Source organism: Oryzias latipes, chromosome 23 (genome assembly GCF_002234675.1).
Source record: "Oryzias latipes chromosome 23, ASM223467v1".
Lineage (NCBI taxonomy): Eukaryota > Metazoa > Chordata > Actinopteri > Beloniformes > Adrianichthyidae > Oryzias > Oryzias latipes.
Genome location: NC_019881.2, coordinates 19,781,616 through 19,805,109, shown reverse-complemented (window position 1 = coordinate 19,805,109; position 23,494 = coordinate 19,781,616). Strand labels below are relative to the sequence as shown.

The 23,494-nt window shown below is 43.1% G+C and overlaps 3 protein-coding genes across 7 annotated transcripts in view; 2 read left to right on the top strand and 1 right to left on the bottom strand.

Moving 5' to 3' along the window:
• The first annotated feature begins 1,418 nt into the window (after positions 1-1,418).
• LOC101167667 (cryptochrome-1) lies at positions 1,419-17,271 on the top strand. 5 transcript variants are annotated; one of them, XM_020714336.2, is made up of 14 exons: positions 1,419-2,302; positions 9,651-9,759; positions 9,838-9,980; positions 10,062-10,246; positions 10,374-10,462; positions 10,577-10,717; positions 11,516-11,827; positions 12,575-12,726; positions 12,886-13,088; positions 13,229-13,333; positions 14,257-14,348; positions 14,466-14,535; positions 14,621-14,731; positions 16,601-17,271. In XM_020714336.2, the coding sequence occupies exons 1-13, from the start codon at positions 2,145-2,147 to the stop codon at positions 14,719-14,721; spliced, it is 1,860 nt and encodes a 619-aa protein (XP_020569995.1). In that variant the 5' UTR covers positions 1,419-2,144; the 3' UTR covers positions 14,722-14,731; positions 16,601-17,271. The 5 variants fall into 5 exon arrangements, with proteins under 5 accessions (XP_020569995.1, XP_011489573.1, XP_011489572.1 ...); XM_011491271.3 differs by having other exon boundaries at positions 14,257-14,354; XM_011491270.3 differs by having other exon boundaries at positions 14,257-14,357.
• A 291-nt stretch (positions 17,272-17,562) lies between these two features.
• On the bottom strand, positions 17,563-21,039 carry LOC101167413 (transcription termination factor 2, mitochondrial-like). Its single transcript, XM_004083203.4, has 2 exons — positions 20,953-21,039; positions 17,563-19,999 (listed from the first exon to the last, which is right to left on the bottom strand). Exon 2 carries the CDS (start codon positions 19,988-19,990, stop codon positions 18,848-18,850), a length of 1,143 nt encoding a protein of 380 aa, XP_004083251.1. The 5' UTR covers positions 19,991-19,999; positions 20,953-21,039; the 3' UTR covers positions 17,563-18,847.
• Positions 21,040-21,093: 54 nt separating this feature from the next.
• The window catches only part of LOC101162257 (liprin-beta-1), a 147,291-nt gene continuing 144,890 nt past the window's right edge, over positions 21,094-23,494 (top strand). Inside the window, exon 1 of the mRNA XM_020714232.2 lies at positions 21,094-21,147. The gene's annotated coding sequence lies outside the window, so the exon portion shown is untranslated. The remainder of the gene's footprint in view (positions 21,148-23,494) is intronic.

Sequence of the window (23,494 nt, the reverse complement as noted above, 5' to 3'; positions counted from 1 at the left end):
TTTGCATTTTAGTATGCCTATGATGTCTTTTAGGCAATTCAGGGTGCCTGTAGGTGACCTACAGGTGTCTAATTTATTCAATAAGTGTCCTTTGTGTAAACACACATTATGTATAACAGAATGCAATTGACAGATTTTTGGATCAAAGGGATTGCTTGACAAAAACTTAATCTCATTTATATCATATTTGTATTCATTGTCTTCTACATATTAGGGAAAAGGTTGTAGCCAAACCTTTATTTAAAGCTTAAATTAATAATTATATAGCTTGGGAGATTTTTCGGCCTCATTTTCAGAAGTCTTAGAACTCTTCCAGACTTTAGAAGTTGTCGTGTTCTTGAGCATAATGTGGTCAACCACACAAAACAAGCCAGAGCGAGGAACCATAGCATCCTCTAATAGTTTGCCACAACATATAAATAAAAAAAAAGAAACTCTTAGAGGTAATGAATACATAGATGTGCATTGGAGACACGCAAAGGCAAATAATAATGGCTAAATATTTAGTGAGGGAAAAATGGAATTTAGTAAATTTCTGGGTAAATTGTGAGCCACCATGAACTGATATTATAAATTGATGTAGATTTTGACACCTAAATTATTATTTTTTCATATATTGTAAGAAATATACTCTGCTTTAAGCAAAATTATAGAAATAAAATAAAAAAGAAGCATCTCTAAATGTGTTACTTATTTTAACATTTGAGAGCTTTTACCCTTTTATATAATGTAACTATTTCTACTTTTCACATTCAAATATTTATATTTACAGCCGCCCACAGAAATAAATAATTTCTGCTTGGAAGAAAGTATGCTTTGTAAAAATTGTGTAGCACCGCCCCCTGCTGGAGACGATGCGTTACTACATAAGCATGTTTATCTGTGTCTTGCATAATTATGTCACTTTATATAAGATTGTTGTGACGCAGTTTTGACCTGATCAAACAACATGCAATCTGCAGAAAATTTGAATTTTACTCACTTCTGAATAAACAATACTCCTGGTATCTTTGACAATTCTAATAAAGATATAGCAATAGAAAACATTACGGATAAATGTATACTAAAAATGAGACAAATATGAAATGAAAAGGCACAGGCCAGCAAAACACGTGTTTCTTTTAAAACTTAAAAAGTGTAATTTCCTCCCATTTTTATTGAAATATTAATTCATAATTTAATAATATTTGCGTGGGAGGGTGAATAGTTTAAAAAATCAAGCTGAATTAGACGCTAATTGCTCAAATATTACAATTAACATAGTTTCTTCTGCTCTTCTCATGCTTCTGTGACGTCACCGCCTCGCCTCATAAGGGCAAAGAGAGCACGCTGTGAAAACGTGACCACGCCGCGCGAGCCACGCAGCGAAACGGACCAATCACAGCCGAGCTCGCGCATACGCACGTTGTCATTTGGAGGAGTGACGGCCGCGGGAGCGGCTAGAGAGGCGGAGCTTCGACTCGTTTTTAGGGCAGGAAGGATCGTTTTTATTTGCCACAGCACCCCACAAAACTTCCACTCTTCAGAGACGGGATTGAGTTTTTAGGACAACCGAAAGGGATTATTGGAGATTTCTGCCCGACCAGACGACACTTGGACGACAAAAGTGACGGTTTTGTCTTTACATAACACGCTTTCCCGGTATTGGCGACGCGGAGCGTTTGGTCCTGCCACCTTCCAGGTCACAGGCCGGTTCATTTTTCCGTCATTCGTTTCTTTATTAGCTATAGAGGGACAAACCAGAAGTCAGAGTGGTGAAAATCCCGCATTTCTCCATGAAATTGTCATCGTTTAGGAAAACAAGTTATACAACAAACCAGGCTGCCGCACTTCAGACCGCCAGGTCCTAACGCCCGCCGTGTTCCACGTTGGCTCCTGCCCAGATGCTTCACCAACCAACGAGTTCTGCACTTTCCGACATTATGGAAACAATTCTGTTAGAGCAAGGATAATTTAAAAATCGGAATCGACTGAGGTTCTTAGGACTTTTCCCCCTTCTCATATATTTGGATTTTCCCGTGGCCTTGGACGCGATTCGCTGTAATAACGCAGGAATCCGCCGGTTATTATTGGAATTCACGTCAGCCGAGCAGGATCCTCCCGACCTCATTCAGGAAGGCATAAAGGACTTTTCGGTTTGAGTAATGGTCATTAATACGATCCACTGGTTCAGGAAGGGCTTGCGGCTCCACGACAATCCGTCGCTGAAGGAATCTCTGCTGGGAGCGGACACCGTCCGCTGCGTCTACATCCTCGACCCCTGGTTCGCGGGATCTTCCAACGTTGGGATCAACAGGTGGAGGTGAGGGCAGCACGCGCGTTCGGGTGTCCACGTGCTTTTGCACATGCGCTGAGATCGCATGCAGAACTACAGATTAGCTTGTAAAGTATTTTTTTTATTACAGTTTCACTCATTTAAGATGAAATGTTCAGGATTACAAAGTTGGGGGGGGAAAGTATTTGTACTGCAGAAAAAATGCAGTTGGAAAAAGATTGTATTTGTGACGTGGAAAATACGGTGGGCGGGCCACAAGCTCTCAGCTCCGCCTCTTTCTAAGGCAGAGTAATAGATGGATCCATGTACATTTACATTTTCCTCATCTGAGCTGGAATCTGGATCTAAACCAGTGCTTCTCAAATAGTGGGGCGCGCCCCCAGGGGGGGGCACGAAGCGATGCCAGGGGGGGCGCGCGGTGGTGGCGGTTTTAGGCACAGGTTTGTCCGGTGCGCAAATTTAACGTGGGGGCAGCGGTGACAGCGGCTCAGTGCTTGGAAAATAATCTGGTCCACTATTCGGTTCCTATTGTCTGTTCTGTCTGTCCGCGGCTGCGCGAGTGAGAACGAAAGGGGAGGGGTGGTGTGGGCCCTGTCTGCCAGGGGAATCGGGGCACGCGGACCACTGCTACCGCTGCCTGTTGCCCAAGATCACCGCTGCCCTTAGATTCCTAAGCTCATGCTAACAATGTCATTCTTTATGAACTATTGTAGACATTTTGATGACGTGTCTTTATTTTCCATCCATGTTTTCTTTGTCTGCCTGTGGTTTAGTTGGTGTCAGACAGACATAAAGACAGCAGGTAATGCAGGAAAACAGCTGCACTTTTATGAGATCAGAAATAAACAATCCGTCATTTAGAAAAAAAAAATCAGCACGTTTTTACCTATTTCTTCAGACTAAAAACGTTAAATATATTGGTGCTGCTGTGTTAATGTTTCAGATCAATTTAGATTTAATATTATTTATTGATTGAATTATTTTTTTCAGCATCAAATGGTTCAGTTGGTCAAAATGTTTCTAGTTTAAATAAGGAATGACAGATTTTTTTATTTCAGGTACTTTCAGCTTCTTTTTTGTTTTAGACTAGAACAGGGTTTCTGTGGCTAAATAAAGTTAATATTTGTTGAAAGTGGATTTATTTTGCTTTTTTCTTTTGTTAGTGTTAAAAGATACAATTTTAGGTATACAAATTTTATAGATACTGACCTGATGTATTGTCACCGCGCGAGTGTGTCTGTGTGTGTGTGTGGGGGGGGTTATGGGGGGGGGGGGGGGTCAGGGGGGGCGCGAAACATTTTCTTTTCCTAGGGGGGGCCTGGCAAAAAATAATTGAGAAGCACTGATCTAAACGATAAAACAGAACAACTCACCATTATCGTTGCTCTGCTGGAGGAGAGAGGGGCTGTAAGCTAGCGGTAGAGTGTGTAAACGGAGAGCTCTCAGTTAAGGGGGATGGGAAGAGGGGGCGGGATGATTCCGCATTCAGCAGTTCGGGCAACAAACTCTGAGGGAAATTTCTAATGAACTGCTGCTGCACTGCAGATACTACAGATTTTTTTTAAATAGATCAAAAGATGATCAGAGCGATACTTTAACAGCTTGCTAGGAAATACAAGAAAATATGGGTAAAAAATGAGACTTTGAAGAAATTCTGGCCTAATATTCCTATAGTAATTATTTGTTTCAATTGAAAACTTGATTTCTAAAAAAAAAAAAATCTCATTATTCAAATAATAAGTCTTTGATAGAATCAACTGAGGCTTTGATTTAAAAAAAATAGCATCAGTCATGTATAAAAGTAATATTTAGCATGTTTTATAAAACACATGTTCTTTTTTTATTGTAGAAATGCATAATGTTGCAAATTAAAGTCGCACTTTTCTTACATGTAAGTCATTATTTGTGTGAAAATTGTTTTTTTTTTTTTTTGGCTGAAAATGTAACAAATGAGTGGATCCTTAATCACATTTAAACCTGGTGATTTGAAAATGGAATTTATTCCAGTTTTTTAAGGCGGACATTGTTTTCAAAAAGCCTCTAAAGATTCAGGTAATTTCTTTTTTCAGACAAAAAATGTAAATCTTTAAAGATTATTTGATAATTAATGGTACATTTTAATTTTCGGTTAAGTATTCCTTCTTTAACCAGCCACAGTCGCCTGAACTGTGTCAACAGGAACTAACATGGTGGTGAAAACGACTCTGCATCTTCCTAATGACACAGGATGAATTACTGTTTGCTCAGTTTGAGTCTAGAAGACCTGGAGGTGAAAGGAATCCTGAAATAACAGCAAAACACAAACAAAAGGTTCATTAAATACTCTTTAAATGTGTTAAACTAGTTTAAAAAAAGACTTAAAACCCTTTGCTTCTTAGCTAAATTAAATTGAAAGCACGAGACAAAACAATTCTCAAAGAAGAAGCTCATAAAGATGTGATGCAGAGTTTGTCAGACTGGTTTGGTTAACTTTGGTCAAACATTACATTTAGTTACAAAACGAGAATAAACAGGGTTTGCAGCTGTTGTTTCTTTTCGGTTGTCTAGGTTTTTGTACCCAAAGCTTCATGGTCATTCGTGGTTAAATATTTAGTTCTCGTGGATGTTTCTGTTTCACTGTTGCTGCACCACATGAGATGGAAGCAGACCTAGATTCTCATGTGTGCCGTTCTACTGGTTCTCTGTTGGAAGATGAACTTTAGGGGCGGTTTTCGTGCTTCACAGGTCAATAAATGTGTTTCTAGACATGCAAAATATGTACATAAAGCAGCTGATTGCCAACATTCAAGGTTCAATTGGTTCATTTTATGATGCCACATATGAGAAATGGCCAGTTCAGTGGTCTTGTGGAGGAGTGTCCGCCCTGAGACTGTAAGTCGTGAGTTCAAATCCATGACCGGGTCATACCAGCTTAATGCTGCAGCATTAAGCATTGGACTGGGGGGTTAAACCAACAAATGGTTCCCGAGCGCGCCTGTGTCTGCCGCTCACAGCTCCCCCAGGGATGGGTCAAATGTGGAGAACAAGTTTCACACACTTAGGTGCGAGACAACTCATGGGTCTGTTAAGATGTTAAAAAAAGGTATCCGAGCAAGAGTGGTTGTCCTGACAGACAGAATGAGTAACAGCTGTTTATTTCTCTGGTGGATTGTCTGTGTGTGGTTAGTAATTCACATACATAGCGTCTCCACATGGTCAAATGACGTGTTTTTGTGATTTACAGATCATGTCCGGGCAACACAAACACCAACCGGACAGCTAAGCGCTAAAACTGTTTTCTCATATAGATTCACATGTTTGACATTTCTTCAGTAATCTGTTGAGGAGCAGCTTTACGGCCACCTTTCAGGGTGCAGACGTGCTTGAAGCGTCACGTGGAGATAAGACTAAGAGCCGTAGTGGTCTGTAAAAAGCCATGGGCTGCATGCTGCTCCAGCCTTAACCTTCAGTGTTACGCACAAAGCTTCACAGCCAAAACTCTCCACCATCCTCAGCCTGTGACCCAGACGTGGGGTTCAGGGCTTCTGTGGAGAAACTGCTCCTTCTCGATTGGTTCGCTTGTTGTTTTCCATGTGCTGCAGCCGTAAAAACAGACTGTTTCCACTCTGACGGGGTCTCCTCTACAGGTTTTTTCATTGCTTCCCCTAGCTGGTCCTGCAGGGTGGTCCCAGCCACTCCTGGAATAGTTAGGGCACCAGAGTGTAGCCTCTGTTGTGCACATCCATGTTATTCTGTATGAAAACTTGAACACAGTTTGAAACAAAACCAGTTCAATTTATTTTATTGAGTTTCTTTTTATTCAGCTATTATGTTCACCAACATAAAACCTAGAAAGTAGGAAGTCCTGGCTACTCTAAAAATAACCCGTGAAATGTGAAATCTGTGAAGTAGGATTACAGATGTTTTAAAACTCCTCTCTACACACTTTATCCACTTTTCTCAGACGGACATGAACGTTTTGATACTTTTCTCTCTTGTTTAAACCCTCTGTTAAAAAACAAATCCAGAGTTTTAGAATGGGAAAAAAAAAGATCTGATTGCGATTGAAGGATTTATGTCGATTTGGAAAGCTGAATCTTTTCTGTACATGAGACACAGTGATTGATTGATTGATAACACCCAATCAGGACACGGAACACAAAAGAGAGAGAGAAAAAAGAAGCTTGCAAAGTTTCACTGAAAAAAATCCACAAAAAAGTGAGACAGTTGAAGGTGAAAACTGTCAGCAAGTCTTCCAGCTGCCATCAGTCTATCAGTTCTGCTGCACTCTTTAGATGTGCAAACGGGTTATTGAGATCATTTCTTCCATCTGAGACTGCTTGTTGAGGTGAAGGGCTTTCAGAATCTGGTTGTTGACCTTCACAGCTTTGTGGGAGTCCATGTCTGTAAGGAGGGTGCTACAGCCCGTTGCGTCCGTCATGAGCTCCTGCTCTTCAGATCCTGAAGAGTCGTTTCCCTGTAAATGATTACATAATCACCATAACTCTCCCCACTGCCCCTCCTCGAGCCAATCTAGGTCAATGTGTTAGTAGAAGAGCTTCCATTCTTTCTGTTTTTGTTGTGACCTACTTCTGCCCTCATGGCAGTCTGAGATCTGAAAGCTCCAATCCCAACGAGCCGCATGGATATCTGCTTTCACCTTCTGCTTTGAACGTGGAACTGTGGGAGGTTTTTCTTTAGGCTGACTGTTGATTACGCAAAACCTGTCAAGAGGATGTAGCTCGGGTGGAGTGCCTCCATTTAAAGCGTTGCTTGCAGAGGATAGGAAGGAGGGGTAGCTGAGGACAGTGTGACACGCACAGATCTCAAGGTTGTGAGGCCTGCAGTCTCTGACCTCTGACCTGAACTCAGTCCTGGAAAAAGGTGAACTTATGGAAATCTGAGCCGTCTGCTCTTAATATTCAGTTCATGGTGAAAAGATAAATATTCCGGATTATAATCAACGGAAAGTTAAACAGAAAGACGAATGCCAATCTGTCAACCTTGTTGATCTTTCTGCTCATGTTGAACCAAACCACCGATGTTAAGTTGTCAGAAATATCACAGAACAGCCTGATTCTTAAAAGACATGATTAGACCCAAAGGACACCAAAGTGTCCACTTTCCTGTTCGGTGCCCATGGCAACGTTACTGCCTGCCTGTGGGTGTAATCTAATGTTTACTGTTCCCACTTCTTATTGTAGAGGGCGAGGGGGTGGGGGGCAGAGGATATTACACACAAGAAACTCTGTGATCCAGGAATAAATGTCCCTGCTGGTCAGTGTTTTTGCCCACTGACGTCATGTAGAGTGAAGCCAGACTCATGTGCCGCTTACAGGCCTGCTGCTACGAAACCAAACAGAAGAAACTGATTCAAAGAGATATTAGGCCATTGGTCTGCATAAGAATGGAACATTTGTGCAGTAACCTGGTTTGACTCATTTATGCGATGTTAGGGATTTTCCTTTTAGCTGCTGTTTGTTTGGTATTTTAATTGTTTAATGTTTGGTATTTTAATCGTCTGAGCCGATAATGAGATGGAAGAGAGCCGACATCTGTTTGTAGCCTGTACAAGGCAGACGGAAACTTTCTGGCTTCAAGCAGCGCAGTTGTTTTTTTATTCCAACTCTTCATAGATAAATGGTAAATGGCATTTACTTATATAACACTTTTCTACCTTCTTTGAAGGCCCAAAGTGCTTTACAGTCACAGTTCCATACACCCATTCACACACACATTCATTACATCTTCAAAATTCTGTATATATAATTAAAACTGAGCAGATTTCCATGTTTTAGTCCAACATGAATTATGTGTATCGGTTGTGTAGTTGTTAAAATACAATGTGGTAAGAAACAAATGAATGAAAGACTAGGATTGATGGGATTAAAATGACTTTTTCCCCTAAATATGGTAAATTATTTCCAAGAACCCCTAAAGTTGTGTTGTTTTCATTGGCTAAGTTTTTGAGTTTTGGTTGCTTTTGTGAGTATTACCTAACAGTGACCCACTTACCAAAATAAGGCTCCTTCACCAACCAATAAGGGGGTAATTATCCTCCTGCTTCCCCCGGCTCCCTGACATTATCCTGGTTGGACATTTCTGGTGACTCAACACTTGAACCGTTTTAGTGTTGCAAGCAGACACATTTTGAACCCCCCCTGGATATTTATTTTTACACTAACAGCCCCTTTTACCACGGGAGGAGTTGTTTGTGTCATTCGTCAGTGAGATCTTGAATCGGGGGATTCAGAAAAAAAGATGTTGGTCTTTCTTGGTGATTTCAACTGGAAATCATCAGTTGTCACTGTTTACCATGGAGGTAGAGTGGTCAACCTCTGTTCAGAAGATCAGCTGAAAGCAACTTTGTCATGTCAGATGTGGGACATCAGAGATCAGACCCCCCAGGACAGGATATGGTTGCTCCAGTCAGTCAAACCAAAGAAACCCGCTGACTGACGAGGAGCAAAGAAGGCTGAAAAGTTTTGCTTCAATATTATTTTCTATGGTGTGAACGCTTTTTTTTTTTACACCAATAAATGATCAAACATCTGGTTTTAGGAGTTTTAAACATCTGGACCTTCATGAATATAGCCAGGAAAGAGGGAAAAACCAGTGCAGTGAGGCGGACTTTTACCGGTCTGTTGTGAAAAGAAAGAGTGAAGTCGGGAGAGAAAACTGCCTTTTTCCTCACATAAGGAACAGGAGGACAGGAGGTCTTTTCAGAGACTGCTGACCCTCAACCTGAGCCCTGAACAAGTGGTAGAAAACTAAAGGATGGAATAGTTCCGTGTTAAATGGGGTTTACCTGTACAATGAGTCTTTCACTTCCCCTGAGACTTGTACGGCCACCTCAAAGGACGTCATGAAAATACGATTGTTGTTGGTGCGGAAAGTGTTTTGTGAGGTATAACTAATGTAAGTTTTATGCACTTGTGATGTACATATGATGCTGTCATACGGTGTCTTTACGCAATCGTCTAGTCATAAGTAAGGGGCGAGATCTGACCGCCTACTGCCCACACTCAAATGCTGTGCAGATGGTGTGTGTGCAGGTGATGTGTAAGTGCCTATAGGACAGCAACACAAACTACACTCTGTCTAGTTTCCTAATTACTAACAAAAACATGAACAAACTTGAACAGCACTAACTGGTTCCTTGCACAGTTTGCAGGATTTGGGGGAGCTGAGAAAAAATCCATGAGACACCCTTTCATGGTGTTCTAGTATCTTCTACAACCTGTCACTTGCAGCACGGCCATAAAAAGAACGTAGGCACTCTACAGGGTCACCAAGCGGTCTACGGCCGTGATGTTTGGTGTAGAATTGCTGCAGGCCGGGATGCGGACGCATTTCTAAACTTCACTTTGCTTCCATCCTTGCTGCCGTTCTGCAGGTTCTTACTTCAGAGTCTGGAGGACTTGGATGCCAGCCTCCGTAAGCTCAACTCTCGTCTCTTTGTGATCCGAGGCCAACCCACCGATGTCTTTCCCAGACTTTTCAAGGTGACGTGTTCTCGTCGGTTTTACTGGAAGCGAAATGACCGTGCTGTCGGCCTCAAAGCTAAATGTGCTGCTCTTCAGGAATGGAAGATCGCTCGCCTGTCTTACGAGTACGACTCTGAGCCCTTTGGAAAGGAGCGCGATGCTGCCATTAAGAAGCTGGCCTCTGAGGCCGGAGTGGAGGTGACAGTCCGGGTGTCCCATACGCTCTACGATCTGGACCAGTGAGTCAAACAACAGAGGGGTCACCGCTGTCTTTGCACGCCTGTTCTTTTCCTTATTTGGCTGTTCCTGGTTATTTACAGGATCATAGAGCTGAATGGCGGTCAGTCTCCTCTCACCTACAAGCGGTTCCAGACCCTCATCAGCCGCATGGATCCAGTGGAGATGCCAGTGGAGTCCATCACAGCCGAGGTCATGGGCAAATGCACCACGCCTCTGTCTGACGACCACGACGAAAAGTTTGGAGTCCCCTCCCTGGAGGAACTGGGTGAGTACAGCAAAGAAAAAAACCACTACCATTTAGTTTGAGATGAAACCGTGAAGTTTCTGGGACTTTGTGATGAACAGAATTACAGGTTGTGATAAATATGTGGGTTTCTATGGATTCCTGGCAGGCTTTGATACTGAAGGCCTGTCGTCAGCCGTGTGGCCCGGAGGAGAGACGGAGGCTCTGACGCGCCTGGAGAGGCATCTGGAGAGGAAGGTCGGTGTTCAAGCAGCTCATGAACCTGTTTTTTTTTTTTTGTTTTTTTTTTCCACGAATCCTTGATTGGAAAGCTTTGACCTTCTGTGCATTTCCATATCCGATCTCCGACAGGCGTGGGTGGCCAACTTTGAGCGTCCCAGAATGAACGCCAACTCGCTGCTGGCCAGCCCGACCGGCCTCAGCCCCTACCTGCGCTTCGGCTGCCTGTCCTGCCGCCTCTTTTACTTCAAACTCACCGACCTCTACAGGAAGGTGAGTGGATGGAAGTGAAGCAGCAGACTAGAGATCAACTAGTTTTTAAGAATGATGTCAAAGAGGAAACCGTTCTGGTTTGAAGACGCCTAAAAAACACGCCGTAACTCTCCCACTGTTGACGCAATCAGCTGCTTTTCTGCGCTTCAGAATCCACTGGGATTTCATTAAATGGGTGTTACAGTAGTTCCAAAAACGTCAAAACTGGAGATAAAACGCTGGTGCTCAAGGGTAAAGCTTGAATCTGGGCAATAAAGCTACATTTAATTTTTCTTTTCAGTGCAAATCAGGATCAAGCATTTAAAAAAGTTTTAATTTAATTTGTTCAGATTCTTTTGACTGCTTAGTAAAAGGGTTAAAGATTCACTCCGATGAAAATGGAATTTTTTGTGTTTTCTTGAGGCTTTTTCTGATGATGGAGGACAAATATCAAGATAATTAGAATAGCATTTCTCATTACTTTTACTTGAATGGCTGTGAATCAGGAGCAGACGTAAAAATGCAGTTGATAAAGAGCTTATTAGTGTGGTGGAACATGTATTTGGCGGGCAACAAGCCCGTTGTTCAGCGGCAACAGTCCCCCCCACAACTCAAAGGCAAATTTCTAATAAACCACCGCTGCTCTGCAGAAACGGTGTCCTAAATCACGGCATGAATAGTAGAAGGTTTTTTACTTTAATTCTGGCTAAAAACAGCATAATCCTCATCAAAAACCACCGGAAATGCTTTAATATGATGGATCAACAGATGATCAGGGTCTTCAAAGCAGTCATGGAACCTTTGTCTAAATCTTTTCAGGTGAAGAAGAACAGCTCCCCCCCTCTTTCGCTGTACGGACAGCTGCTGTGGCGTGAATTCTTTTACACCGCCGCCACCAACAACCCCTGCTTCGACAAGATGGAGAGCAACCCCATCTGCGTCCAGATGCCCTGGGACCGGAACCCAGAGGCGCTGGCCAAATGGGCGGAGGGCCGCACCGGTTTCCCGTGGATCGACGCCATCATGACTCAGCTGAGGCAGGAGGGCTGGATCCACCACCTGGCCCGGCACGCCGTGGCCTGTTTCCTGACGAGAGGGGACCTGTGGATCAGCTGGGAGGAGGGCATGAAGGTAGAGCCCTCTCTTTTTCTCTCATGAATGTGTTAAAGAACCGCTTTATCATCGTTCAGGGCGGGTCGCTGGGACACAGCCGTCTTCAGCAGGTCTGACAACGAAGTTCATCTTTACTGTGAAGCGGCCTCCTCAAACAGGGTCACATATGTGGGTCAGGCAGAAGGTCTAAAGGTGCAGGGCATCATGGGAAGTGGAGTTCTATGATGAGGGTCTGGTTTCTTTTTTTTTTATCCACAGTTTGTCTTTTAAGAGGGAGTTCCTTGTATATGAAACAAGGTTGGGTGTCATTATGAGGACGGTTATGTGGCTAGCTAGCAGCGGTGTTGAACTGTGGATTTTTAGGTTGATAGTTAGTGTTGTCACGGTGTCATGGTTTAATCATGTGTCACTAACCAGGTTAGGAGTTTTACCGGTTTGTGTTACTAACAAGGTTGAGAGTTACAGTCATTGTGAACATGCTAACACGGCTTGACGTTTTTAACGAGCCTAATATGTAGCGTGTTACAAACAAGTTCCAGTCACTGTGAACACAGTTAATAAAGTCTGAATGATGTCTCCCTTATTGTGCCTGATGGCTCTGTATGTATGACACACATGTGAACATTATTGATGCGCTTTCTAGTCAGCTTCACCCTACGGTGCAGAAAATATGGTCGAGGGCGTTTCTGTCGCTCACCGGCTGACGGCCAGCAGGGGGAGACGGTGTTGGCTGTGGGCTGACAGCAGCTCTGTGCTTCTGCTCAGGTGTTTGAGGAGCTGCTGCTGGACGCAGACTGGAGCGTCAACGCCGGCAGCTGGATGTGGCTCTCCTGCAGCTCCTTCTTCCAGCAGTTCTTCCACTGCTACTGCCCGGTGGGCTTTGGCCGACGCACCGACCCCAACGGAGACTACATACGGTGAGTCTGCCTTTGGGTCATGGCTGCTCACCGCCGTCGGTTTGAATATTTCCTGCCTCAGATTCTGTGTTTCTTCTGATCCTTTGTCTGACTTTTCAAACCAGGCCGGGAACTGTTTACATGCGTTTTAATCCACATTCTGCCTCCATCTCTGCTCAGACGCTACCTGCCCATTCTGAGGGGATTTCCAGCGAAGTACATATATGACCCGTGGAACGCTCCAGACAGCGTGCAGAAGGCGGCCAAGTGCATCATCGGCGTTCATTACCCGAAGCCCATGGTGAACCACGCAGAAGCCAGCCGCATCAACATCGAGCGGATGAAGCAGATCTACCAGCAGCTGTCCTGCTACCGAGGCCTCGGTAAGGGAAACGTTGTTTCTGTATTCTTTCATTTCGTGTTTTCTGGAGTCTACTGTTCAGAAAAAACTAAAGGAAGCATCAAAAACGAGCAGCTTTAGCCTCAGATGGGCATCTTAAAACACTTGGTTGTGTTTCTGCAGGACTTCTGGCTATGGTTCCGTCCAACTCACACGGAAGTGGAAACAACGAGGCGTCCTCCGATGCGTTCGCCATGGAGGCTTCCCGCGAGTCTGCCGCTGCTTCTGGTTTGTGTTCATTGTTGTATTTCTAATTTAAGGACTTGGATCGACGTTATTTCTGAGGATTATTACTGGGATGTGGGGCATCACATGGTGGAAGGTGGAAACTAACACACTTATTTCTAAAGGAGACTATTTCTGTTTTGATTATTATTTAACAAAGATTTAGCAGTTATTTATCCTCATCTTTGTGATCTCATTGTCCTTCAGTTGTGTGTGTCACTCGCTCCTGCTTTGCTCCTTTTGGCTCCTGTTCTTGATCCTGCGCTCTCAAATTGTTTTTTCTTGCGTTTTAAATGCTCTGCTGAATCCAGCGCTCGTTCCTACTCTCATTCTGGGGCTCAAACCTACTTTCATCCTGCACTCTTAATGCCACGCTCATTTCTATTCATGTTCTCGGGCTCGATCCGGTACGCTCAATCCCGCGTTTATTCATCCATTCATGTTCGTACTTTCGATCCTAAACTCCTGATCCCACGCTCGTTCCTCCTCTCATCTCTGCATCCTACACTCTTTCTTGGGTTGGAACGCAACGTTCGATCCCGCGCTGGTTCCTACGCTCAATCCTACTATCCATCCTGCACCCTTGTTCCTGCACTGATTTCTAATCCGGTTCCTGGGTTCGATCTTACGCTCTCAATCCCGCGCCTCTTCCTGCTCTGGTTTCTGCTCTTCTACTCGTTTCTGCTGATCCCGGCCAGGCTCTCGTTCTCATTCCATCGCTCATTCGTTGCACTTTCTCCTCCCCTCACTCCTGTTTTTACACTCTTTCCTGTGCTTGCTCATATTCTGAGTTTCCATCTGCTTTAAAAGCTGATTTCATGGCAGGAGCAGCTTCAACACAACTCAAGGCATTTTGTCAGAAACAGTTCAAGAACTAGAAGCTGCTTACTTTAACACTAGCTTTCTGTTTTGTTTTCATTCATCAGCCTACCAGACTCAAGGCGATTGGCAGAGTGGTGTAATGATGTACCTGCAGGGCGATCCACAAACCAGTGCGGCCTCGCAGCAGCAGCAGCAGCAGCAGCAGCAGCAGGGTGAGGGGCGGCGTGCTCTTCATCCCCAACATGCAGTTCCTCTTTAAACACATTGTTCCTGTTAAAACTCACGAATAGCCCCGGTTCTCTGCTCCACTTCAGGTTTCAGCAGCAGAATGATGTGCTACACTCAAAGCAGCCAGCAGGTTCCCGCCTCTGCACACCAGAAAGGTGAGAGAAGAAGCTGCAGATCTGTCTGTTCCTCCAGCGTTTTCCTTTGTCTGAAACCACTCTGACTTTTCCTCTCTCCTCGCAGGCTCTGAGCATCACTCAAACACTCAGACGAGCGGCAAACGGCACAGCGAGGACACCGGGGGCGGCAGGGGCTCCAAAGTCCAGAAACAGAGCAACCGCTAGAGGACCACAGGTGACACTGGTTCTGGGTTTTAGAGGGAAAACCTGCTGCGTTTGCTTTTAACTTTCAGTAAACATAAACACATTTAGTTTAACAAATCAGTTTAGAATTTTTAAAAAAAGAAAACATTTTTGATTTTTACGTCAAACATTAAACCAGTCTTGGTTTATGTGGTGGACTTGGTTTTGGTGAAACAACTGCAAAAAATATGAACCTTTGAATTAGTTCAGTGTGTTGTGATGTTGCATCTCCAGACAGCATCACACATTTACAGCAATAACTAGGACTGTAAACTAGTAGGCATGACTAGTTGAAGCCAAAGCGTTTAAACTCCCATCTTAGGTGAGTAAAAACCAAATGTAGGAGTTTACCAGCGACCCACACAAGCAAGTAAACTACCACCTCCATGTAAAACGGAGACAGTCAGCAGAAATAAAACCTTCTTACTGTCTGATTCCAATATATTCTTTCCACCTCTATCCCTTCTTTTTTTTTTAACCAACTTTATTAGTTGCTTTTTTTAGTTAACATTGAGCATAAATCGTGGGCGTTTCCCTCCAATTGGGAACATTTTCATTAAGTTTTGAACTTAGTGGCTCCACATCCAGTCAAGACAGTGACTGAAAACTCTGTTTTAAACTGACCCTGTCCATGTTTACAGCCATCATTTTACAGCACAATTTTCTGTCATTTCACTTGACAGACATCCTAAAATAGAATTAAAAAAAACAAACATAGAATTTCTTAAAATAATGTGTTAAATCCTTTTAGGTGCAGGAAGGTTGTAGTGTTGGTTAAGCTTTAGTCACACACCCGTGCGGGGGGGTTGACCTCTTGACCTACGGGTGCTGCAGGTTGTCCAGGTCCATAGAGTGGAGCAGCTGCATCTTAAAGGTCGTGTGTCTGACGGCCACCTTAAGAGACGTCATGAAAATGGAACGTACCATTGTTGTGCGTTTGGTAGGTGTAGTGGGAAGTTTTCCTAAGGCTGATTACGTACGGTGATGCTGCCGTACGGTCTCCTGATGCCACATTCTAGTCCAGAGGCGGCTAAAATACGGACCAAATGCAGAAACTATTAAACTAGATTAAATGATTGAAATAGATTGTATTCCTACTGTCTCCCCATAGATGAAAAAACATTGACCTCCGTTTCGGTGCAGAAAGTTGTTCTGCTTTCAAGTGCTGTTGGAGGATTTGCCGTTTATGTGTTTTCTAAGTGGGACAGGCATTTTCCCATCATTCCAACAGCACATAAACACATCATTTCTGTAAATCTGCGCTTTAACCTGGAGGACATCAACCCATTGGTGCAACTGGCAATAAAATGAGAACGAAAGTCAAAGAACTCCAAATGTTGTTTTAAAATATAAATATCAATTTTTTAACCCAAATGAAAGATTGTTTTTGTCCAAATTTCATGATATTTCTTCCTCTGATGTGGATCACCGCATCACTCCATGCATCTGCTCCTGGTCCGGCCCTTCTGGCATATTTTAAGAACCCTTGTGGCCCAAAAACTGAGACATTCGTTCGACTCCCCCGCATCTCGTCTGCGTTAGCCTCCATGTTTATGTTCAAGTGTTCACTCTGACTCAAAAACATTTCAGCTCCACAAGTTCAGGGTGGTCTACCTTTATATTTTGTGTGAATCAGCTGTGTACCCTGTACAGGTGTGGCCTGTATCCACCCGTTAAGGTAGTTGTGACTAAGGCTTCCTCCATCATTAGCAGTTGTACCTTCTCACTAGACATTTACGTTCTTTGAGCTCTGAAAAGTCAGTCTGTGTTCACAGAGTCCAGCTGAACAGACTTTGATCTGTTTCCTGTATTTCTTTAACTAAACGGCTTTTTTCTTCTGTTCCTTCTTTTCTTCTCACAGATCCAGTCAATCATATCACCGCCAGAACAAAGAGGACACTAAGACTTCAACATTTTGCATGATCACACCTTCTGGAGCGAGCAGCTAAACTGTTTATTTGACATGTCACATCTCTCCAGTCGGACTGGATTCCACAGCAAAAGCCCAAATTTGACAAGACTGTTTCGGAGAAACACTTCTGGGAAAATCGTCCTTTGTACATAACGACTTTGCTAATTGCAGCTCACATACAAGCTTGTACATATTTGGATATTGTATGTGTCTTTTTCTCTCTTTGTGTAGACCCATTGATATATTTTTGATATAAAAAAAATCACTGCAGACAGATCTTTTGGAAAAAAACTTTAAGCAAACTGTTCCTTTCCATAATTGAAAAACTATGAGATCTTTAGCCTCTGCTGCCGCCGCGTCCAGGCGCCCAGTGTACATACCAACCACGCGTGTCGTCCCCCCCGTCTCCGTGCTCGTGGACGTCGTCTTCATTCCATCTGTAGGCCTGTGACACTAACCCTCATGCTGTAGTCCATAGTCGTTGAGAAAAAGTGAGAGGAATTCAGGGCTTTTGTGGTTTCATCCCCAATAAATGAATAAATAAATGTACCACCAAAGACTGCTGCCCCTCTGGCGTCACTCCTGTGCTAGTTTCAATAAAACTGGGTTAAACACCAAAATGATCTCGGCCTGTTATTCGAAGGTTCTGTGGTCAAGTTTGTTACTGGATCGTCCACTTTTAACCCTTGTGCAATCTTGGATGACCCCACCCTTACATTGAGGTGTTCTCCCTACCATGACAAAGGTGGATAAAGGTGGAAAGATTTCATGTAATCCACGGAAACCAGTGAGGATCACAAATCATTGAAGAAAAAAGGTTCAGAGCACTGTCTAGTGGGTCTAGATGACCCAACTCCCAACGTTAAAGTGCCTAGGATAGAACAAGGGTTAACAATAAATATAGAAGGACATACAGGCAGGAAACTGCATTTATTTCAGTGCTGCTGACGTTTCCATACATTTTCAATGCATCAGTTTGAGTCTGTGCCGATGCAGTTAGCGGCATTGACTTATGGGAAACACAAAGACAACAAAACCAAAGTAAAACTTACATGAGCAGTCCTTTAGTAAGGCTTCACTGTGCAAAATATTCGTGAGTTCAAAACCCCCCAAAGTTCAGGTTGAGATGTGGTTTCAACCGGGACAGGAAGTTTTATTCTGAAAAGAACAACATGATGCTTTCCATTTGTAAATGCACGGTTCCTGTTTGTAGAAACCTTGAAGTTGGATCTCCAACTTTAACCCATAATGTTGCTCTTTACACCGAGATGGTCCATGGAGGGTTCACACCAAAACGAACCACACCAAATGTCTTAACCAGTGAACCCAGACCCATTTTTTCAAGCAAATCTGGATTCACTTGTTAGCGTTCACATAATCGTCATCTGCAGATTTGTTTTTTTGCTAGTCAACTATTTTTTGGAAGGAAGTGATGGTTCTCCCCTGAAAGTGCAGTGTGAAGGCAAACCAAAGCAGAGGAAGAGCTGAGCAGTTTTTGGCTCATGTGAAGGCCTTTCAGGTTTAACGCTACGTTCACACAAGACCCAGAAACCCACCTTCAAGCCACCACTTCCAATCAAAAGTATATGTAAACAGATGTAAGTGCACATTTCTGTTCAAAACTCTCACATTCACACAGAGCTACACACATTTTTGAGTCCATTCTCAGGCTCTATGTACAAAAGACACATCCACGCCTTAAACTTTGACCAATCAGTGACATATAGGTAGCGTCCTTTTTAACCATTTGAAAATTGATCATGGAGAATAAATTGATAACGGTTTGCGCCCAGACAAAATTCTCTGACACCAAGTCTTTGGAAGAAAAAGCCTGGAGCAAGATTTGTCAAATTTGCCAAAGTTCCTCCACTGTGAGTACATGCGCTAGTTCAGTGTGACCGCTATGCTAAAAGCGCGTCCATGAATGCACGTCACATGCTGGGCGTGTACGTAGCGTAACCCTTTAACATTAACATTCTTCCGTCTGCCGTAAGTCTTCAACCGTTTACGCGATTTAACATTATTCCAGCACATTCAGAAGAAAAGCAGCTTTGCGCTGATACGCGACACTTCTCTGATGGGAATTCAATGATTCTGTCCAAGAGTTACGGTAGGTCAAAGAGCGTCATCTGTGACGACTTAGGGGTTAAAGGGTTAAAGGAACGCGGCGGAAAAAGGCGTTCCGATCGCCCGCCGTTAGTCCTCAACAGATCTGGGAGGAGTCACCGGGTTGAAGAGAGGCCTCTGCTGCCTGAGGTTCAGTTTGGTGTAAGTCATCTCAAAGTCTTTCTTGGTTCCAACAATGAGGTCCAAGCTGCCCGAGCGAACGTCGTAACCATAGGAGGCCAGTTTCTGGATGCGATACAGGACGATCTGCGTGGTGAGCTCCAAAACGTTTGGGGACTCCTTCACCTGCTGGGTGCTCACCCCCGCATCCATCAGACCCTGGAAGCGTCCTGCTAGCATTGCTACAGAGTAGTACAAGATGGCCGGGCACCGGATGACCACCTTCTTGAGTTCATCCTTGGAGCAGTCGAGAGCTCCTTCGGTGTAGTCCAGGGCCTGCTGCATGGACTCGGGCTTCAGCTCAGCTATGGAGGCTCTCAGGCTGGACACCAGGCTGAGCAGCTCCTCCGTGGTGAAGCCCTGCTCCCTCAGAAAGCTCAGGCTGTCCCTCCAGGCCTCAGCTGGCCGCAGCAGAATGTGGGGATTCTGGGTGAGGAGCTTCTGCAGCCAGATCCGGAGGTTGACCTCATCTCCACCGAGGTCCAGGTAGGTCTCCCTAAGGGTGTTGATCACCTCTTTGTTGCTCTCCACGGGCTGGCTGAAGCTGTGAGGGGCGCTGGCCATCAGCTTGCTGATGATCCTTTTGCAGAGTTGCAGGCTCTGGAGATAATGGATGTTGTCACGCTGGTTGCTATGGTGATTGACACTAAAAAAGGAGGCGGGAAACTTTTCGATGATGTTCAGCAGCGTGCGCTTGCTGGAGCACACGGACTCCCAGAGGTCTCGCTGGGCGGTCACCTCCTCCGGCCGACACAGGACGGCCTCGGGGTGGGTCTCAAGGATGCGGGCGATTACCGTGGCGTCCGCGCCCATGTCCCGCAGCAGGTCGGCAGTCTCAGAGACGTAAGCGGTGCGCTCGGACAAAACCCAGCCCTTGAACTTGCGCACTTTTCTGATGTCCACCGACAGTTCATAGAGGGAGGACACTGTGCGCTGGTTCTCCTGTCTTTTGATGGGAGGGGTCAGTGAGGAGGCCGAGACTGAAGGAGGAAGGAGCAGCCTCATCCTCTGACAGGAGGCGCACAGGGAGGCAGAGGTGACACGAAGCATCATGGCTCTGTGCTAGAAATACACAATTCATCAGACTCAGAATGTTAAAGAAAAACTATGCAGAGTTATTAAACCAATCACAACAATTTGAATAAAAAGTAATAATAGATGCAATTTAAAGCTTAAAGTTATTTATATATGTTCTCCATCATCAGAAACAGAACATGTTAAAAACTAATTTTTTATGGGAGTGGGTCTATAAAGAATCCTTTAAAAATACTCACTTAAACTTTACGCAATAATCTGAGCTTTTTTGTCTTTTGTAACATATGAATTTTATTTATTTATTTTTAACCTTTATTTCAGCAGGTGAGCTCTTAAGAACATGTTCTGATTTACAATAATGACCTGAAGCAACTTTATTACACACACCTCCACACACAAAAATATTAATGATTTTTACAAAGTGTTCAGGGATAGAGGGATTACAACAACTAAGACATAAAAGATAAGTACTTTTTATTGCTCCTCACAGAAAAAATGTAAACAAATCCCACTTTGAAGGTATATAAACATCATAAAAGATGTTTTTACAATAATTATTTCCCTCAAGAGACATTTCATATGGATTTAAATAAGGTTTTTTTCTCGTTTTCTGGGACTAGATTAATCATGTGACCTTTGACAGATATCTCTTATATGTGAAGGTCACCATTTAAACTTAATAGTGTGCAAATATGTAACTGAATTTAGGGAACATTGCGTAAAATACACACTTTGCACGTGCCTTTTCATCTTTTGGTGAAAATTCAGATGTCATGATGGACAATAATCATAGGAGCCAATGAAACAGTTGTGGTGGGTGCTGGCATGTGCAGTCGCATGTGCCTGTTATGTATGCCTTAAAAACACAACAGCAGCAAACAGCGACGTCATTAACAGAAGTGAAGGTGAGAACCGCAGCGCCAAACACAAAAACCATCAGATATGTCGAGAAAAATTAGCAATAGGGTGGTTTTAGTTACCGGTTTGTGTTTTTCCAGCTGCGGGGACTCAGTTCGTCATCACGCACAACGCGCTGCTTTCATAACAATCGCTGCTGGGCGGGGTCTCGAAGAGCGCGCATGCGCAGAATGCAGAATGATGTTGGCGGGAAGGCGGTTTGACTTCCTGCTTCAGTCATCCTCCGTCCGCCCAGAGGAGACACAGATTCCGGTGAGGTACGGTGAAATAACACGCCAAAAAACACAAAGGTTTAAAACTAATTTACAAAAAACATTTAGAACAATAATTTATTGGAGAATCTCTGAAGCGACTTATTTTTACAGAGTAGATTTCTCTTTTAGGACTTAGCTAAAGTCATTTTTAATTCCGAATCAACTAGACATAGGCCTATTTAAAATAGTTACTCTCAAATTTCCCCAGTTTCTTATTAAAGACTAAATGTATTATATCTGTGATTCTGAAATGGTGAAACACTTAATTTTGTGTTTAAAGTAATAAGTTCAGAAGAGAGCTGAAATGTTGGTAATTTTGAAAAAGATAAGTGGTTTAAGACATTCATAAAGAAGTAGGAAAAATCTTCAGATTTTTCTAATTTAACAACTGGTTTTGTCTTGTCTTTTTGCTAAAATAACATCCAAAGGTATATGCAGGTTTATATATTAGTGTTTGTTTTATACAGTATTTTAACAGTGTAGCAGTTCTTTTACCCAAGTCTGCAGTCTTACCTTTCTTTTAAAATCTGGGTCTGTCATAAAACCAAGGGCGGAGCTACAAGGGGGTGGGGGGGGCAGGTAATCCCCCCCCCCATACCTGCCTCCCCCAATTTTTGAGTCAATAATAGGATCATTATTGACAAAGAAAAGATTAAGCAATCATCAATACAAGTTTCTTTAAGCAAGAAAAAAATAATAAAATAAAATAAAAATAAAACTTTTGGAAATATGTATTCTTAATCCTTTCATTTGTAATGGCCTTCCACTCTGGTGAGCCCCCTCCTGTCCCCCATATAAAATGTTCTAGCTCCACCCCTGCTTAAAACATCTTTAAAAGTCTTAAAGTTGACCCTTAGAAATCTATAATCAGTTCGAAGCTCAAGTTATTATTGTTTTTTTACAAATGTCAAATGGCTTTTTAATGGCTTTTCATTGTGCAGCAGTCGGGTCATGCCAGAATCCATCTGGTCTCAAATTACGACTCTTTTGGTCACTGGGCTTGGTCTGGCCCACATTGCATGGGTGTGCCATGGAGGAAACCCCTTACTGTATTAGTGTATTTGTAAATCAGAGCTGTGAACAAGAAGATGGTAAGCTCTGCTAGCTCAACCTCCTGTAGCACTGTTTGGTACGACCCAACTGGTGTGCTCAGGGTCTGCTGTAAAAGCAGGGACTTGCCTTTTGTTGGACTTTCTTTTATGTGTCTTAGGAATCTATGGTCAGATACCTTTTCTCTGATATGTTTCTGCTTCCCTCATGTCTAAGCAGATTGCAGAGTCCTGTCAGCTCTTTGGGAAAAAAAAGCTTGATTGAAACAGCACAATTCTGAGTCACTTCTAACCAATGACTGAAAAGTTCTAACAGTAGTTCCTAGTTTTGACCACTTGAGGTCAGTGTGTGCTTCAGAATGCTTTCTCAAAATAGATATTTCCTTTAAAAATGTATTCATGTTTTTAAAATTTTCATGTAAAGGCAAAAAAAAATGCTGTAGTATCTGATTGTCTTGAAGGATTATCAGGTTATTTTCTTTTTATGTAACTTTAAGCAGGAGTTCATTCTTAGCTAAATAAAACCCCAGAAGGCGTGTTTATAAATAAACCTTCTAACATTTAGTGGCTGATAGCCACAGTTGTCCCTCGCCAGCGGAAACCTTGATTATGTGGGAACCACCTGCTGTCCTCATGTAGCCCTCAGGCGTATTTTAGAGGAGCACAGTCTACTGTGGGGTGACACATACATGGGGCATTCTCACAGGCATCAAGAGTCCCTCTGTTATCCCACTCAGGCCACAATTAGTCTATCTTCAGTATGTCAGCGCTGCAAAGACTTATGAAAGGATAAACATTGAAAAGCCTGGGGATAATAATGCATCTATCAGGCGCATGCATTAGGCTCATTTAGACCCTCAGACATTGGAGAGCACCTGTCGCAGCCTCATCTTTCAAAGTTGTTTGTCCTTCTCAGTTTCTAAATTCAAACTTGTTGTAGAAGAGGCTGATATTTCTTTGTCTTTCCTTCTCACATGCTTCGATACGCATCTCAATTCGCGGAAATATACATAGAAGATTCTACTAACTTTGTGGCGATACAATACAGTCCAACTATACGATACAGTCCAATTATTTTACCTAAATGCATATAATCCAGAAATATATTATTCTTTGGGCTTTTAAAACTATGAATTGAAATGCCTTTCAATAGAGAAAATGTGTTTGTTTGTTTTGTACTGGAATTTTTTAATTTTTTAAGCAACAAAAACTACCGTATTTTGTGCACTATAAAGCGCACTTAAAAACCTGAATTTCTTTTTAAAAAAACTACTATAATTCACAATGCCTTATATATTAAT

What these genes read in the sequence shown, in the direction of transcription:
- LOC101167667 (XM_004083204.4), top strand. Translation starts at nt 2,145, where the DNA reads ATGGTCATTAATACGATCCACTGGTTCAGGAAGGGCTTGCGGCTCCAC. An exon ending in ACGCTCTACGATCTGGACCA is followed by an intron (nt 9,981 to 10,061) that starts GTGAGTCAAACA and finishes GGTTATTTACAG; the next exon opens with GATCATAGAGCTGAATGGCG. An exon ending in GCAGCAGCAGCAGCAGCAGG is followed by an intron (nt 14,365 to 14,466) that starts GTGAGGGGCGGC and finishes GCTCCACTTCAG; the next exon opens with GTTTCAGCAGCAGAATGATG.
- LOC101167413 (XM_004083203.4), bottom strand. Translation starts at nt 19,990, where the DNA reads ATGATGCTTCGTGTCACCTCTGCCTCCCTGTGCGCCTCCTGTCAGAGG.